The sequence below is a fragment of the Ranitomeya variabilis genome, chromosome 7 (genome assembly GCF_051348905.1).
Source record: "Ranitomeya variabilis isolate aRanVar5 chromosome 7, aRanVar5.hap1, whole genome shotgun sequence".
NCBI classification, from domain to species: Eukaryota; Metazoa; Chordata; class Amphibia; order Anura; family Dendrobatidae; genus Ranitomeya; species Ranitomeya variabilis.
In genome coordinates, this window is record NC_135238.1 from 167,633,835 (window position 1) to 167,650,151 (window position 16,317).

Below are 16,317 nucleotides of genomic sequence, written 5' to 3' on the forward strand. Positions count from 1 at the left end.
ACCAGTGGAAATCTGTGCTTTGGTCTGATGAGTCCAAATTTGAGATCTTTGATTCCAACCACCGTGTCTTTGTGCGATGCAGAAAAGTTGAATGGATGGACTCTACATGACCGGGTTCCCACCGTGAAGCATGGAGGAGGAGGTGGAATGGTGTGGGGGTGCTTTGCTGGTGACACTGTTGGGGTTTATTCAAAATTGAAGGCATACTGAACCAGCATGGCTACCACAGCATCTTGCATCGGCATGCTATTCCATCCGGTTTGCGTTTAGTTGGACCATCATTTATTTTTTAACAGGACAATGACCCCAAACACACCTCCAGGCTGTGTAAGGGCTATTTGACCAAGAAGGAGAGTGATGGGGTGCTACACCAGATGACCTGGCCTTCACAGTCACCAGACCTGAACCCAATCGAGATGGTTTGGGGTGAGCTGGACCGCAGAGAGAAGACAAAAGGGCCAACAAGTGCTAAGCATCTCTGGGAACTCCTTCAAGATTGTTGGAAGACCATTTCCGGTGACTACCTCTTGAAGCTCATCAAGAGAATGCCAAGAGTGTGCAAAGCAGTAATCGGAGCAAAAGGTGGCTACTTTGAAGAACCTAGAATATAAGACATAATTTCTAGTGATGAGCAAATATACTCAGTACTTGAGATTTCCTGAGCACGCTCGGGTGTCCTCCGAGTATTAGTAAGTAAGCGCCGCAGCTGAATGATTTACAGCTATTAGCCAGCTTGATTACATGTGGGGATTCCCTAGCAACCAGGTAACCCCCACATGTACTTATGCTGGCTAACAGATGTAAATCCTTCAGCTGCGGCGCTGAAAACTAAATCTCCGAGTACTTACAAATACTCAGAGGACACCTGAGCGTGCTCAGGAAATCTCGAGTACCGAGTATACTCGCTCATCACTAATAATTTCAGTTGTTTCACACTTTTTTATTAAGTATATAATTCCACCTGTGTTAATTCATAGTTTTGATGCCTTCAGTGTGAATGTACAATTTTCATAGTCCAGGAAAATACAGAAAAATCTTTAAATGAGAAGGTGTGTCCAAACCTTTGGTCCGTACTGTATATATATATATATATATATATATATATATATATATATATACCAGGATGGAGCCAGGATGAGGGACATATATACTAGTACGAGGGGACATATATACTAGGATGGGCTGAGGATGGGGTTTGAGATCAGAGTTTGAGCAGAGTGTCAGTATAGCGTGACACCATTCTCTCAGATGAGACACTGTGAGGAGAAGATGGAGAACAATATTTCTCTATCTTCTCCATTCTGTGAGTGTGTAGAAATCTGACTGAACTCCGATGTCATCCGAGTGCAGTCCAATGATTTCCATGCATTTATTAACTTGCATGGCTAAGTTCAATCCGAATACCAGATCAAACTCAGACATGCTGACATTTTATCCCTTGACCAGCTCGGTCAGAGGGAAAAAATGGACATGTGCACGACCCCATAGCATAACATAGGTCCGAGTGCGATCTGATGTTTTGTCAGATCACATTCAGACCGATAATATGGTGGTGTGAGTGATCCCTAAGGGATTTCATTCTGGGGGTTGCTAATACTAAAACTGCAGTCCTTATCACAAGTGGCATTTGATGATGAATTTGGAGAAACCGCTTTATACAACTGTTTTGATTTAATTCAATTATTCCTGTTTGTCTTTTTTTTTCAAAGAGCGGAAAGTGTTTCAATTTTGAAACTAATCCTAATTTACACAGGGGATTGGATGATTTGGATAGAAATTGTCTCTAAATGTAAACTAGAGAATTTTCATTCACTGACAACAAACATATCCAGTATTGTGCAAAAGTTTTAGGCAGCTGAGGAATAAATGCTGCAAAAGTAAGAATGGTTTAAAAAATAGATAAGTTAATAGTTTATTTTTATTAATTAACAAAATACAGTAAAAGATTAATATTTGGCATGACCACATTTTTTTCACAACCACCTAAAACTTTTTCCCAGTAATGTATTTTAAAAGTAGGTAAAAGGTGAAAACAAAATATGAAAAATTTGTGTAACCTTTCATTTTTGCAGAGATATAATTATATTATATTATATATTATAGATTATAAGCCCAAGCTTTATTAACCTAACGCTAGAAACCCCTTGAAGCTTTATGTACAGTGGATAATCCTTTAATTAACAAATCCCTAAAGGATTAACACGTGAATTATCTCATGTAAGAGATGTGTTAATGTCCTCATGGTCTGGAGCCAGTAAACTGGTCTTAGCAATTCGTGTGTCATGTACCATACCTGTACAGATCTCTGCCTCCGATGCTGACCAGGTTCGAGAAGACACTGAGGTCCGTCATGTTCTTGGGCCAGGACTGGATATTCAGATAACCTAAGACGATTATTACATAAGATGATCATGAAATCTTCACTTTTATACCAGAAGGAGAGAACACAACAATTCTCAGCCTTATAATATTTAACTAAAACCAGCCCATCTTACCTGTGATTTCTCGCACAGTACGGAAGATATTCAGCTTCTCCGGATTTAATGGCGCTATATTGTGGTAGGCATCGCTGGAGAATTATAAAAAAAAGCGTACAAGGTTATAAATCTTTAAGTCGCATTCTCCATGCAGGAGCTGTAAAAAGCTGTAATTCATAGCAGCAAACACAAGAGGGCGCAAACAAGACCCAGTCCTAAGGACAGCACACCAAGTATTTCACACCTGTTGTTCCAGGTTAATAATAATAATAATAATAATAATCATCTTTATTTTTATATAGTGCTAACATATTCCGCAGCGCTTTACAGTTTGCACACATTATCATTGCTGTCCCCGACGGGGCTCACTATCTAAATTCCCTATCAGTATATCTTTGGAATATGGGAGGAAACCGGAGAACCGGATTTAAAAAAACTACTGAAAAAAAAAATCATAAATGCGATCTCATTCTTATTTTTTTTTTTTTCTTGAAATGATCCTACTAGCTGAATACTAGAAAATATATCTTTAGATATAGCAGAGCTGACGTTATCAATTCATTCTGTGGGATTTTAATGAGGCTCTAAATATATGAATTTTTTTTTCTTACCTATGATAAATGCTGCTGTTCTCCTGAATCTGGCATCATTTTTTTTCTTCTTCCTGCACCTCTCCATTTCTAAAGTATGCCCCCACTCTACATCATATGTAAATTTAGTCATTTTAGCCAACTGGGTGGCGTCATCAAGAAAACACCTGTAAAGACTTGAAGACCACGCCCCATTAGCTAAAAAAGATGAGAGGGGGCCATATCTCGGGAATGGAGAGGCGTAGGGACGAAATAAAAACAATGCCAGAACCTGGAGAAAAGCAGCATTTATACAAAGGAAAATTAACCTTTATTCCAATAAAATCTTCACGGCTCGGGGGTGCACATATGACGGAGTGTCAGGTCCAAACGACGGCCGTTTCGCTGGTGCAGTGACCTGTAGAAGTGCAAGACCGGTGCGAAACGGCCGTCATTGGACCTGACACTTCGTCATATGTGCACTCCGGAGCCATGAAGATTTTATTGGAAGCATTTATGCAGTGTCACATCAGAAGGCTTATCGGCAGTAAAAGCATAAGAATCAAATCATATGTGAGCTAGTAAACAGAATATTCATTAGGGCCTCTGGTTGGCAGTGTATGGAGGTTCCCAATAAGCTCTGAGATGTGCAGAGCCCTAATATAGCACATATAGAAGTGTACTGGACCATATATTGACTAAATGTTTATACAGGAGTTTAAGAAAAACAGACTGAACTCTGCTGCATCTGTAGGAATAGGGGAAAGGGCAGTCCAAGATTAGACAAGGCTGCATTCTTTCTAAAACAGCGCCACATATGTGCAGAGTTTGAGTCTGGTATTGCAGCTCAGGATCATGGAATGAGGTCAGGTGCTCAGGAGTGGAAATTGATTTTGGGAAAGAAAACTGCCATGTCTTATTAAACCTGGACAAACTCTTTAAGGCTCTGGTCACATGTTCACTTAAAAAAAAAAACTGATTTAAAGGAAATCTGTGGCCAGGTTTTTCCATCTAATCAGAGAGCAGCATAATGTAGTGGCACAGATCCTGATTTCAGCGATATGTCACTTATTGTGCTGTTTACTGTAATATTGATAAAATGATAGTTTTATTGGCAGGAGATTACACTAGTGGACTAGTAACCTTGTTGCCATGTAATCCTCCATATTCAGGAGCTTGATATAACCCTTCCTACACCACTGATTGACAGCTTTCTGCCTATGCACATTGTTCACAGAAAGCTGCCAATCAGTGGTGTGGGCGGGGTTATTCAGAGCTCAGCATTTAGGGAACAGCTAGATCAGATAAATCAGTGATTTAAATTTAAAAAAAAAGAACATGCAGCCCTATAAGTGACCCATTACTGTAATCAGGGTATCGGCCCCTACATCATGCTATTTCTCAGATGGGATAGAAAAAACCTGCTGACAGATTCCCTTTAATCTTTTTCTAATCTAGAACAGGCCCCTGGAAGTAATAAATGTAAGTTATAGATTTCATAGGGCAGCTGGAGGTCACTTGGGCAGTTCATCCCATCCTGTCCGGTTACGGGCTACAATGTCTATAATGACATTCGGTGCTGTTTTGTGATTTTCAGTCCCGCTCCTATTAGCATCTGTAATCCCCGCCGGTCTGGGTGAACTATTGCCCTGCAGGGATGCTTTGCTTAGTTCTAAGCTTCTGATAAGACTTAGCAGTCAGGCGGCATTCCCCTTATTATTACTTGAGAGTCACATAGTGACACGTCAGGACCTCACTACCTTAGTATTCCTCAGTCATGGTGTCCTACAGAACCTCATCATTTTGGTGCTCTACTCCTTCATCTAGGAAGGGAGAGGGAATATATATTTTATCTCAAGGTTATTTACCAGTGCAGGCGATTACTCACACACTCATTAACATGATTCATTTCAGGAAACAAAACCATTTTTTTTTATTTGTTAAATATCATTCAGCAATTCCTGCAAAATGAAATTCCATCTCAAGCAGGGACCCGGCTGGCAATGAGTTTACAAATCCCTAAAGTTTGACTTTTTATTTCAGTGCTAGAACTAAATTGTATAATCTTTTGGTGTAAACTCCAGCGGGAAAAAAAATGCTTTTCTCCACCATTATTATGTCTTCACTTCAATCATCTGCAATGGTCCATTGTCGCCCGGTTCATTATTTTGCATCATAGATAGTGATGAATGAATATACTCGTTACTTGAGATTTCCCAAGCACGCTCTGGTGTCCTCGGAGTATTTTTTAGTGATCGGAGATTTAGTTTTTTCACCGCAGCTGAATGATTTACAGCTACTAGCCTGCTTGATTACATGTGGGGATTCCCTAGCAACCAGGCAACCCCCACATGTACTTATGCTGGCTAATAGCTGTAAATCATTCAGCTGAGGCGATGAAAACTAAATCTCCGAGCACTAAAAAAATACTCGGAGGACTCCCGAGCGTGTTCGAGAAATCTTGAGTAACAAGTATATTCGCTCATCACTAATCATAGAGTGTGTTGCTAAAAGGGGAACAGTATTAGAGATAATAACCCAAAATAACTAAAAAATTATCCTTTGGAGACAACTTTACTCTTTACTGCTTCAAGTCAAAATTATGTCGTAATGTAGGAAGTAAATGGAACTTGGGCTAAAACGTTTCCATATCCCAATGAATGCCATAATGGTAAGTCAATGCTGATTTCTACTTGACTTCGGAATATGTCACCATGATGGCCCTATTTTACAAAATTTATAATAATAATAATAATAATAATAATAATAAATACACAACACTGCATGACGCTGGAAAAATGGCTACAGCAGTCTTATTAAGCAAATCAAACATAATATAAAAAGCAACAATAGTATGACCAGACAGGAAGGGGGAATTGAAGGTTCAAAACTATTTTCTTTGACAGCAACACACAGCTTCTCCACACTGCCCCCAGTCGCACCGCACCAGCTTAGGGGCCTCCTGGCTGTGAGTTGCACACACCAAAATAGCCTGCTGAGACCTATCCCTGAAGAGACCCGCTTGCAACTCTGTAAGAACCTCGAAACACATGAGAGTCACCATCCCAGCACTGGACTCCCCCCGTCCTTCAGTGCAATCAAAGTTCTTCAAAACCCCTCTTCTTTTCTGCCAATCACAGTGACAAAGTGAGCAAAACCCCACTTTTATCTGTAGAATGATAGTCCTATAGGGTTGGTTGTTCTGGGTACAACCGTTACCACCAAAGAGGACGTCCTATAGGTGCTCCCTCCTCTTACACACCTCAAATGGAACCCACCTTACCACCAATCAGGTAAAGCCACAAACCTCTTCTGCCCCTATACTACTCCCCCAAAATTTCCACTCAAACCAAAACTTCTCCCAACTAACACCTTAGTATCCTACATTCTAGCCTAGCAAACCTCCTAAGTCATGGAATCCACCCTTGAGCACCTGGGGGATGGGGGGTGTACAGTCCAGACCATTGATTTACATCAGTTTATATGAAAAATTGAAAAAGTTATAGTTGCACATTAATATATGACAAATAGTACAATTATGGCCAGAAAAGAAAACCTCACATTGACTGTAGTATTAGTCAATCCCCCAATTTGTGAACCTACAAAACATTTCACCTTTTGATATTTCCATTTGCAAGGAAATGTTATATCTGATTGTTATGACCTTGGTTGTTTTTTTCCAGAGGTGGCCATACCATTGCTGCAACCTGTGCAGAAGCACACATGCTCATGAAGTAAGAGGGCCCATTTCCACCTCCGAAAAAGTAAGCAGCTTTTGTCACAGACAAAAAAAGGTCCACATATTGTTCTTGCCCAGTCTCTTCTGTCTGTATCTGCCAGGCAGCCAAGTGTCATTCTACAAACGTCTTTCACTTCCGATGAAACATGAGACATCTTACCAGCAGGTAACCGGTGGCTTTCCTACTCCCATACAGCAGCCATAGATCATTGTAACTGCATAAACTCTGCCACTTATATCTGCCTCTTTGGGTAGGGTCATATGCCAGACACTTGGTGCTGTGACTAACACTGTCACACTAGAATGGTTAAAGGGAATCTGTCACCTCATTTTGCCGCTATAAACTGCGGCCACCGCCATTAGGGGCTTATCTAAGGCATTCTGTAATCTTCATACAATGTTGTCATCCTCCTTGCTTTTTTCGCGGCTCCTGTGCAGGTGTAATTCTCTGCCCTGTTGAGGGCAGAGCAAAGTACTGCAGTGCGCAAGTGCCGGGAAAGGTCAGAGAGGCCCAGCGCCTGCGCACTGCAGTACTTTACTCTGTCCTCAACAGGGCAAATCAGTACGCCTGCTCAGGGGCCGCAACAGAAGCAAGGAAGAAGACGTCATCGCATGAAGATGGGAGGTGCCTGTCCCAGGCCTGCGACGCCCATCAGAACCAAACCAGGACCACCCCTGGGTGAGTATAATCTAATTTGCTTTTCTCATCTTTCAGGGTACATTGGGGCTTATCTACAGTATTACAGAATGCTATAGATAAGCCCTAATGGCGGTGGCCGCAGCTTATAGCGGCAAAATGATGTGACAGATTCCCTTTAAGATGGCACAATATTACTGAGATTTAAAAAATAAATAAATAAGTTCTCTGTTTGGCATTTTATTTACAGACATGGCCAAAAGTGTTGGCACCCTTGAAATCATTCCATAAAATGAAGTATTTCTCTATTTCTCCAGGAAAGTTATTGCAATTACACATGTTTAGTTAAACACATGTTTATTTCCTTTGTGTGTATTGGAACTGAACAAAAATCAGAGAAAAGGCAAATTGGACATAATGTCACACAAAATACGAAAAATGGGCAGGACAAAATTGTTGGCACCTTTTCAAAATTATGGGTAACTACTTATGTTTCAAGCATCTGATGCTCGTTCACACTCACCGGTGACAAGTAAGAGGTGTGGGCAATATGAAAATCATATCCGAAACCAGAAAAAAGGGGAGAAGTTGACTCAATCCTTGCATTGTTGCATTGTTTGTTTGTGTCATGGAGAACAGAACGAGGAGAAGAGAACTGTCTGAGGACCTGGGATCCAAAATTGTTGTAAAATATCAACAATCTCAAGGTTACAAGTCCATCTCCAGAGTTCTTGATGTTCCTTTGTCCATGGTGCACAACATAATCAAGAAGTTCACAACCAATGGCAGTGCAGCTAATCTCCCTGGATGTGGATGGCAGAGAAAAATTGATGAAAAGATTGGAACATAGGACAGTCCAGCAGGTGGATAAGCAGCCCCAATCAAGTCACAAAGAAGTTCAAGCTGTCCTGAAGGCTCAGGGTGCATCAGTGTCAGTGCAAACTATCCATAGACATTTGAATTAAATGAAACACTATGGCAGGAGACCAAGGAGGACCCCACTGCTGACACAGAGATGTAAAAAACCTAGACTGAAGTTTGCCAAAATGTATGTGAGTATGCAAAAATCCATCTGGAAAATCGTCTTGCTGACAGATGAGACTAAGATAGAGCTTTCCGGTAAAGCACATCATTCTACAGTTTACCAAAAATGGAGTAAGGTCTACAAATAAAAGTACATAACACCCATAGTCAAATATGTTGGTGGGTCACACATATTTTGGGATTGATTTGCTGTTTCTGGTACTGGGTGCCTTGACTATGTGCAAATAGTCAGGGCATCTTGAAATCTGAAGATTACCAAAGGATTTTGGGTCGCAATGTAGACACATTATCAAAAGCTGGGTATGTGTTCTAGATAGGGTTGAGCGACTTTCATTTTTTTAAGATCGAGTAGGGTTTTGGGAAACCCGATTTTGTCCAGAGTCGAGTCGAGTGCAGTCGGCCGATTATCGCTAAAAGTCGGGGATCGACCGAAACACGAAACCCAATGCAAGTCAATGGGGAAGCATAGTCGGCAGTGAGTGGAGGCCAGGAAAACACCTACAGTGCCCATTTTAATGCCAAAAACATCCATTCTTGTTTCTGAAGCTTGCCAATCTTAATTAACTGTATAATAATAGTTGGGCATAGGGAATTGGGGGAAAGTTGTGGGGGGAGTAGGGCTGGCTCAAGTTTTTCGTGGGCCCAGGAAATGCGGACTACGTCACGGCGGTGTTGCAGGGAAAGGTAAGTATTTAAAAGTTGCAAGTGCTGTGATCCTGAGCAAGCAGGGGGGGGCCCACTCGTTCGCATTGCCACTGGCACAGGGCCCCTCAAAGTACGGCGGTGTGTTTGCATGGCGGGGGCGCCTCCCACCAGCAGCGACACTTTTGCGTACTCTGAGGGGCCCTGTGCCAGTGACGTCGCCAACGAGTATGCCCCCCCACCTGATGAAGGAACCTGCACTTTCATCTGCACCTTCCTCTTTGTCCCTGTGTAAGGTGGTATAACATGCGGGAAGGGGAACCTTACTTTCAGCAGGGACAGATTCTGGCTGTGTAGAGTACAAGGGGAATGTAGTGGTCTAGGTCAATGTACCAGCAGACTCATTTAGCAGTGGCTGGGCAATGGGCAGGATGAGGAGGAAACAGATATAGGGCCAAAGAATAAAGTAGGCTACATGCAGTTCAAAATTGGTAACAGGACTAAACAGGCGGCATTGCTTTGTTCAGTGGAGTAGCAAACCCAAGAGCAGCAGACACTGTTTCAAGGGCCTAACCACACTAGTAGGCCAAATGCAGTTTAATATCTGATAGTATAGGGCGAAAGCCAGAATGTGGAAGCTCAGCTTTGTTCAGTTGAGGACAACACCAGGGAGGGGCAGACACCTTTAGTAGGCCGGAAAAGCCTATTGCATTTTTTAAAATGGTAATTTGGAGCAGAAGGTTGAAGCTCAGCTTTATTTAGTTGAGGGCAACACCAGGGAGGGGCAGAAGCCGTTAGTAGGCCCTAACCACCATTTTTTTTTTTAAAACCACTTAATGAGAGCCGGAAGGTTGAAGCTCAGCTTTATTTAGTTGAGGACAACACCAGGCAGGGGCACACAGACAGACACCTTTAGTAGGCCGGAAAAGCCTATTGCATTTTTCAAAATGGTAATTTGGAGCAGAAGGTTGAAGCTCAGCTTTATTTAGTTGAGGGCAACACCAGGCAGGGGCACACAGACAGACACCTTTAGTAGGCCGGAAAAGCCTATTGCATTTTTCAAAATGGTAATTTGGAGCAGAAGGTTGAAGCTCAGCTTTATTTAGTTGAGGGCAACACCAGGCAGGGGCACACAGACAGACACCTTTAGTAGGCCGGAAAAGCCTATTGCATTTTTCAAAATGGTAATTTGGAGCAGAAGGTTGAAGCTCAGCTTTATTTAGTTGAGGGCAACACCAGGCAGGGGCACACAGACAGACACCTTTAGTAGGCCGGAAAAGCCTATTGCATTTTTCAAAATGGTAATTTGGAGCAGAAGGTTGAAGCTCAGCTTTATTTAGTTGAGGGCAACACCAGGCAGGGGCACACAGACAGACACCTTTAGTAGGCCGGAAAAGCCTATTGCATTTTTCAAAATGGTAATTTGGAGCAGAAGGTTGAAGCTCAGCTTTATTTAGTTGAGGGCAACACCAGGCAGGGGCACACAGACAGACACCTTTAGTAGGCCGGAAAAGCCTATTGCATTTTTCAAAATGGTAATTTGGAGCAGAAGGTTGAAGCTCAGCTTTATTTAGTTGAGGGCAACACCAGGGAGGGGCAGAAGCCGTTAGTAGGCCCTAACCACCATTTTTTTTTTTAAAACCACTTAATGAGAGCCGGAAGGTTGAAGCTCAGCTTTATTTAGTTGAGGACAACACCAGGGAGGGGCAGAAGCCGTTAGTAGGCCCTAACCACCATTTTTTTTTTTTAAAACCACTTAATGAGAGCCGGAAGGTTGAAGCTCAGCTTTATTTAGTTGAGGACAACACCAGGGAGGGGCAGAAGCCGTTAGTAGGCCCTAACCACCATTTTTTTTTTTAAAACCACTTAATGAGAGCCGGAAGGTTGAAGCTCAGCTTTATTTAGTTGAGGGCAACACCAGGGAGGGGCAGAAGCCGTTAGTAGGCCCTAACCACCATTTTTTTTTTTAAAACCACTTAATGAGAGCCGGAAGGTTGAAGCTCAGCTTTATTTAGTTGAGGACAACACCAGGGAGGGGCAGAAGCCGTTAGTAGGCCCTAACCACCATTTTTTTTTTTTAAAACCACTTAATGAGAGCCGGAAGGTTGAAGCTCAGCTTTATTTAGTTGAGGACAACACCAGGGAGGGGCAGAAGCCGTTAGTAGGCCCTAACCACCATTTTTTTTTTTTAAAACCACTTAATGAGAGCCGGAAGGTTGAAGCTCAGCTTTATTTAGTTGAGGACAACACCAGGGAGGGGCAGAAGCCGTTAGTAGGCCCTAACCACCATTTTTTTTTTTAAAACCACTTAATGAGAGCCGGAAGGTTGAAGCTCAGCTTTATTTAGTTGAGGACAACACCAGGGAGGGGCAGAAGCCGTTAGTAGGCCCTAACCACCATTTTTTTTTTTAAAACCACTTAATGAGAGCCGGAAGGTTGAAGCTCAGCTTTATTTAGTTGAGGACAACACCAGGCAGGGGCACACAGACAGACACCTTTAGTAGGCCGGAAAAGCCTATTGCATTTTTCAAAATGGTAATTTGGAGCAGAAGGTTGAAGCTCAGCTTTATTTAGTTGAGGGCAACACCAGGGAGGGGCAGAAGCCGTTAGTAGGCCCTAACCAAAGTTGAAGGCCAAATGCAGTTTAATTTCTGATACTATAGGCCGAAAGCCAGAAGGTGGAAGCTCCGATTTAGACAGTGGAGGACAATTTGAATTAGGGACTGCAGACAGACTTAGTAGGCTGTCCCCTGTGGACCATGCATCCACCACATTAACCCATTGCGCCGTAATGGACACGTAATCTTCCGTGGCCATGCCTACAGGTCCATGCGTCTGTTGTCAGGTGCACCTTTGTACTCACAGATTGCCAGAGTGCATGGACAATGCGGTCTTCTACATGCTGGTGGAGGGTTGGGATGGCTTTTCTCGCAAAAGAAGTGTCGACTGGTTAGCTTGTAGCGTGGTACAGCGTAGTCCATCATGGCCTTATTAATAGTAAATAAAATATATAACTAGGCTCTATGAACTTTTAAATAGGTTCCAGGGGTACACGGGCAGCATTGGTGTGGTCAGTGGAGGAGTATTGCAAGTAGGGGCTGCAGACAGGCTATCAAAGGCCTAAAATAACAAACAGTAGGCAGTCATGGCAGTTTTACATCGGTTACATGGATACACAGGCAGGCACTCCAGGCAGCATTGTGGTCAGTGGAGGAGTATTGCAAGTAGGGGCCGCAGACAGGCTATCAAAGGCCTAAAATAACAAACAATAGGCTCATGGCAGTTTTACAGCGGTTACATGGATACACGGGCAGGCAACTTGGTGGTGGTGAGTGGAGGAGTATTTAAAGTAGGGACCGCAGACAGGCTTCAAAGGCCTAACATAAGAAAATGGGCTGGCTGTAGGCACTTTATAATTGGTTCCAGGGGTACACGGGCAGCAGTGGTCTGGTCAGTGGAGGACTAGTGGAAGGAGGGACCGCAGACAGGCTTCAAAGGCCTAAAATAACAAACAATAGGCTCATGGCAGTTTTACAGCGGTTACATGGATACACGGGCAGGCAGCTTGGTGGTCAGTGGAGGAGTATTTAAAGTAGGGACCGCAGACAGGCTTCAAAGGCCTAACATAAGAAAATGGGCTGGCTGTAGGCACTTTATAATTGGTTCCAGGGGTACACGGGCAGCAGTGGTCTGGTCAGTGGAGGAGTATTGCAAGTAGGGGCTGCAGACAGGCTATCAAAGGCCTAAAATAACAAACAGTAGGCAGTCATGGCAGTTTTACATCGGTTACATGGATACACAGGCAGGCACTCCAGGCAGCATTGTGGTCAGTGGAGGAGTATTGCAAGTAGGGGCCGCAGACAGGCTATCAAAGGCCTAAAATAACAAACAATAGGCTCATGGCAGTTTTACAGCGGTTACATGGATACACGGGCAGGCAGCTTGGTGGTCAGTGGAGGAGTATTTAAAGTAGGGACCGCAGACAGGCTTCAAAGGCCTAACATAAGAAAATGGGCTGGCTGTAGGCACTTTATAATTGGTTCCAGGGGTACACGGGCAGCAGTGGTCTGGTCAGTGGAGGAGTATTTAAAGTAGGGACCGCAGACAGGCTATCAAAGGCCTAAAATAACAAACAATAGGCTCATGGCAGCTTTACAGCGGTTACATGGATACACAGGCAGCTTGGTGGTGAGTGGAGGAGTAGTGCAAGGAGTGTCTGTCCCAGTACTCCCAAAATATAAATAGATGTTAATGTCTCGCAAAACAACCACAACAAAAAAAAAGGTGGCATACTTAGGTACAGGGGTGGGCTCATCTACTGAGTTTCTGACATAGTAATTTGGCAGTAACTATTTAATGGTGCCAATATAGGACACAGACACAGACTACTTTAAGTTGCATCATAGATGTCTACAAATTTGTATTGTCAGTGCCAGACATTGAATGATGTCAGCGAATAGACTAAAGATTGGTGGAGCTGTGCGACATAATTTTGGACGTGGTAGAGCACATTTTGAGCTGGGGTAGGGGGGAACTCTCTTGAGGCCGGCGGGACCGCCCCAGGGCCCCTCATGTTACAACGGTGTGTCTGACGTTGGGTGCGCACCACCACCGCCAGAGACACTACATTGTACTATGAGGGACCCAGTAGCAATGCCGTCAACCAAAAGCGAGCACACCCACCTCTTCAGACAAACAGCAGTCTCACGGGTGCTTGCGCCAAGTCGCGATACCACGGCCCCGTGTGGGGAGTTTTGCCATTTAGGGAGGTGTAAACATGTCGTATGCTGTACAATCAGCTGCAGCAAATTAGACATTAGAAAAGTAATTCACAGGCAAGAGCTTTTCATAGGAAAGCTAGGTGTCGGCCGGGCAAGGTGGGGCAAAAGATTTCGAAATCCAGTTGTGGTTCATTTTAATGAATGTTAGATCGTCAACATTTTGGGTAGCCAGACGAGTCCTTTTTTCGGTTAATATTGAACCTGCAGCACTGAATACTCTTTCTGATAGGACACTTGCTGCCGGGCAAGCAAGCTCCTGCAATGCATATTCTGCCAATTCTGGCCAGGTGTCTAATTTGGAGGCCCAGTAATCAAATGGGAATGACGGTTGAGGGAGAACATCGATAAGGGATGGAAAATAGTTAGTAACCATACTGGACAAATGTTGTCTCCTGTCACTTTCAATTGATGCAGCAGTACCTGTCCTGTCTGCGGTCATAGCAAAATCACTCCACAACCTGGTCAGAAAACCCCTCTGTCCAACGCCACTTCTGATGTGTGCACCCCTAACACTCCTAGTCTGCTGCCCCCTGGAGCTCGTGTGAGAACGATCACGTGCGCTGTGTGCTGGGAATGCCTGAAGCAAACGGTCAACAAGAGTTGATTGTTTGGTTGCTAATATTAGTTCCAAGTTCTCATGTGGCATAATATTTTGCAATTTGCCTTTATAGCGTGGATCAAGGAGGCAGGCCAACCAGTAATCGTCATCGTTCATCATTTTCGTAATGCGTGTGTCCCTTTTTAGGATACGTAAGGCATAATCCGCCATGTGGGCCAAAGTTCCAGTTGTCAAATCTCCGGTTGTGATTGGTTGAGGGGCAGTTGCAGGCAAATCTACGTCACTTGTGTCCCTCAAAAAACCAGAACCCGGCCGTGACACGCAACCAATTTCCTGTGCCCCCGGGAAAGGTTCGGCATTAAAAATATACTCATCCCCATCATCCTCCTCGTCCTCCACCTCCTCTTCGCCCGCTACCTCGTCCTGTACACTGCCCTGACCAGACAATGGCTGACTGTCATCAAGGCTTTCCTCTTCCTCTGGTGCAGACGCCTGCTCCTTTATGTGCGTCAAACTTTGCATCAGCAGACGCATTAGGGGGATGCTCATGCTTATTACGGCGTTGTCTGCACTAACCAGCCGTGTGCATTCCTCAAAACACTGAAGGACTTGACACATGTCTTGTATCTTAGACCACTGCACACCTGACAACTCCATGTCTGCCATCCTACTGCCTGCCCGTGTATCCTCCCACAAATAAATAACAGCACGCCTCTGTTCGCACAGTCTCTGAAGCATGTGCAGTGTTGAGTTCCACCTTGTTGCAACGTCTATGATTAGGCGATGCTGGGGAAGGTTCAAAGACCGCTGATAGGTCTGCATACGGCTGGCGTGTACAGGCGAACGTCGGATATGTGAGCAAAGTGCACGCACTTTGAGGAGCAGGTCGGAGAACCCAGGATAAGTTTTCAATAAGCACTGCACCACCAGGTTTAAGGTGTGAGCCAGGCAAGGAATGTGTTTCAGTTGGGAAAGGGAGATGGCAGCCATGAAATTCCTTCCGTTATCACTCACTACCTTGCCTGCCTCAAGATCTACTGTGCCCAGCCACGACTGCGTTTCTTGTTGCAAGAACTCGGACAGAACTTCCGCGGTGTGTCTGTTGTCGCCCAAGCACTTCATAGCCAATACAGCCTGCTGACGCTTGGCAGTAGCTGGCCCATAATGGGACAACTGGTGTGCAACAGTGTCATCTGCCGATGGAGTGGTTGGCAGACTGCGTTCTGTGGAAGAGCTGTAGCTTCTGCAGGAGGATGAGGAGGAGGAGGAGGAGGGGGTGCGAACGCCTACAGCCAACTGTTTCCTAGACCGTGGGCTAGGCACAACTGTCCCTAAATTGATGTCGCCTGTGGACCCTGCATCCACCACATTCACCCAGTGTGCCGTGATGGACACATAACGTCCCTGGCCATGCCTACTGGTCCATGCATCTGTAGTCAGGTGCACCTTTGTACTCACAGATTGCCTGAGTGCATGGACGATGCGCTGTTTAACATGCTGGTGCAGGGCTGGGATGGCTTTTCTGGAAAAAAAGTGTCGACTGGGTAGCTCGTATCGTGGTTCAGCGTACTCCATCAGGGCTTTGAAAGCTTCGCTTTCAACTAACCGGTAGGGCATCATCTCTAACGAGATTAGTCTAGCTATGTGGGCGTTAAAACCCTGTGTACGCGGATGCAAGGATAAGTACTTCCTTTTTCTAACCAGAGTCTCATGTAGGGTGAGCTGGACTGGAGAGCTGGAGATCGTGGAACTTTCGGGTGTGCCGGTGTACATGGCAGACTGAGAGACGGTTGGAGACGGTATTGTTTCCGCCGGTGCCCTAGATGCAATATTTCCTCCTACAAAACTGGTGATTCCCTGACCCTGACT

General features: G+C 44.3%; 1 protein-coding gene across 2 annotated transcripts in view; it reads right to left on the reverse strand.

Moving 5' to 3' along the window:
- The window catches only part of ERBB4 (erb-b2 receptor tyrosine kinase 4), a 1,241,858-nt gene that overhangs the window by 386,188 nt on the left and 839,353 nt on the right, over positions 1 to 16,317 (reverse strand). For both annotated transcript variants that reach the window (XM_077272252.1, XM_077272251.1), the window contains exons 10-11: positions 2,496 to 2,569; positions 2,294 to 2,384 (exon numbers count right to left, since the gene is read on the reverse strand). In XM_077272252.1, the coding sequence (XP_077128367.1) occupies positions 2,294 to 2,384; positions 2,496 to 2,569 (165 nt within the window). The remainder of the gene's footprint in view (positions 1 to 2,293; positions 2,385 to 2,495; positions 2,570 to 16,317) is intronic.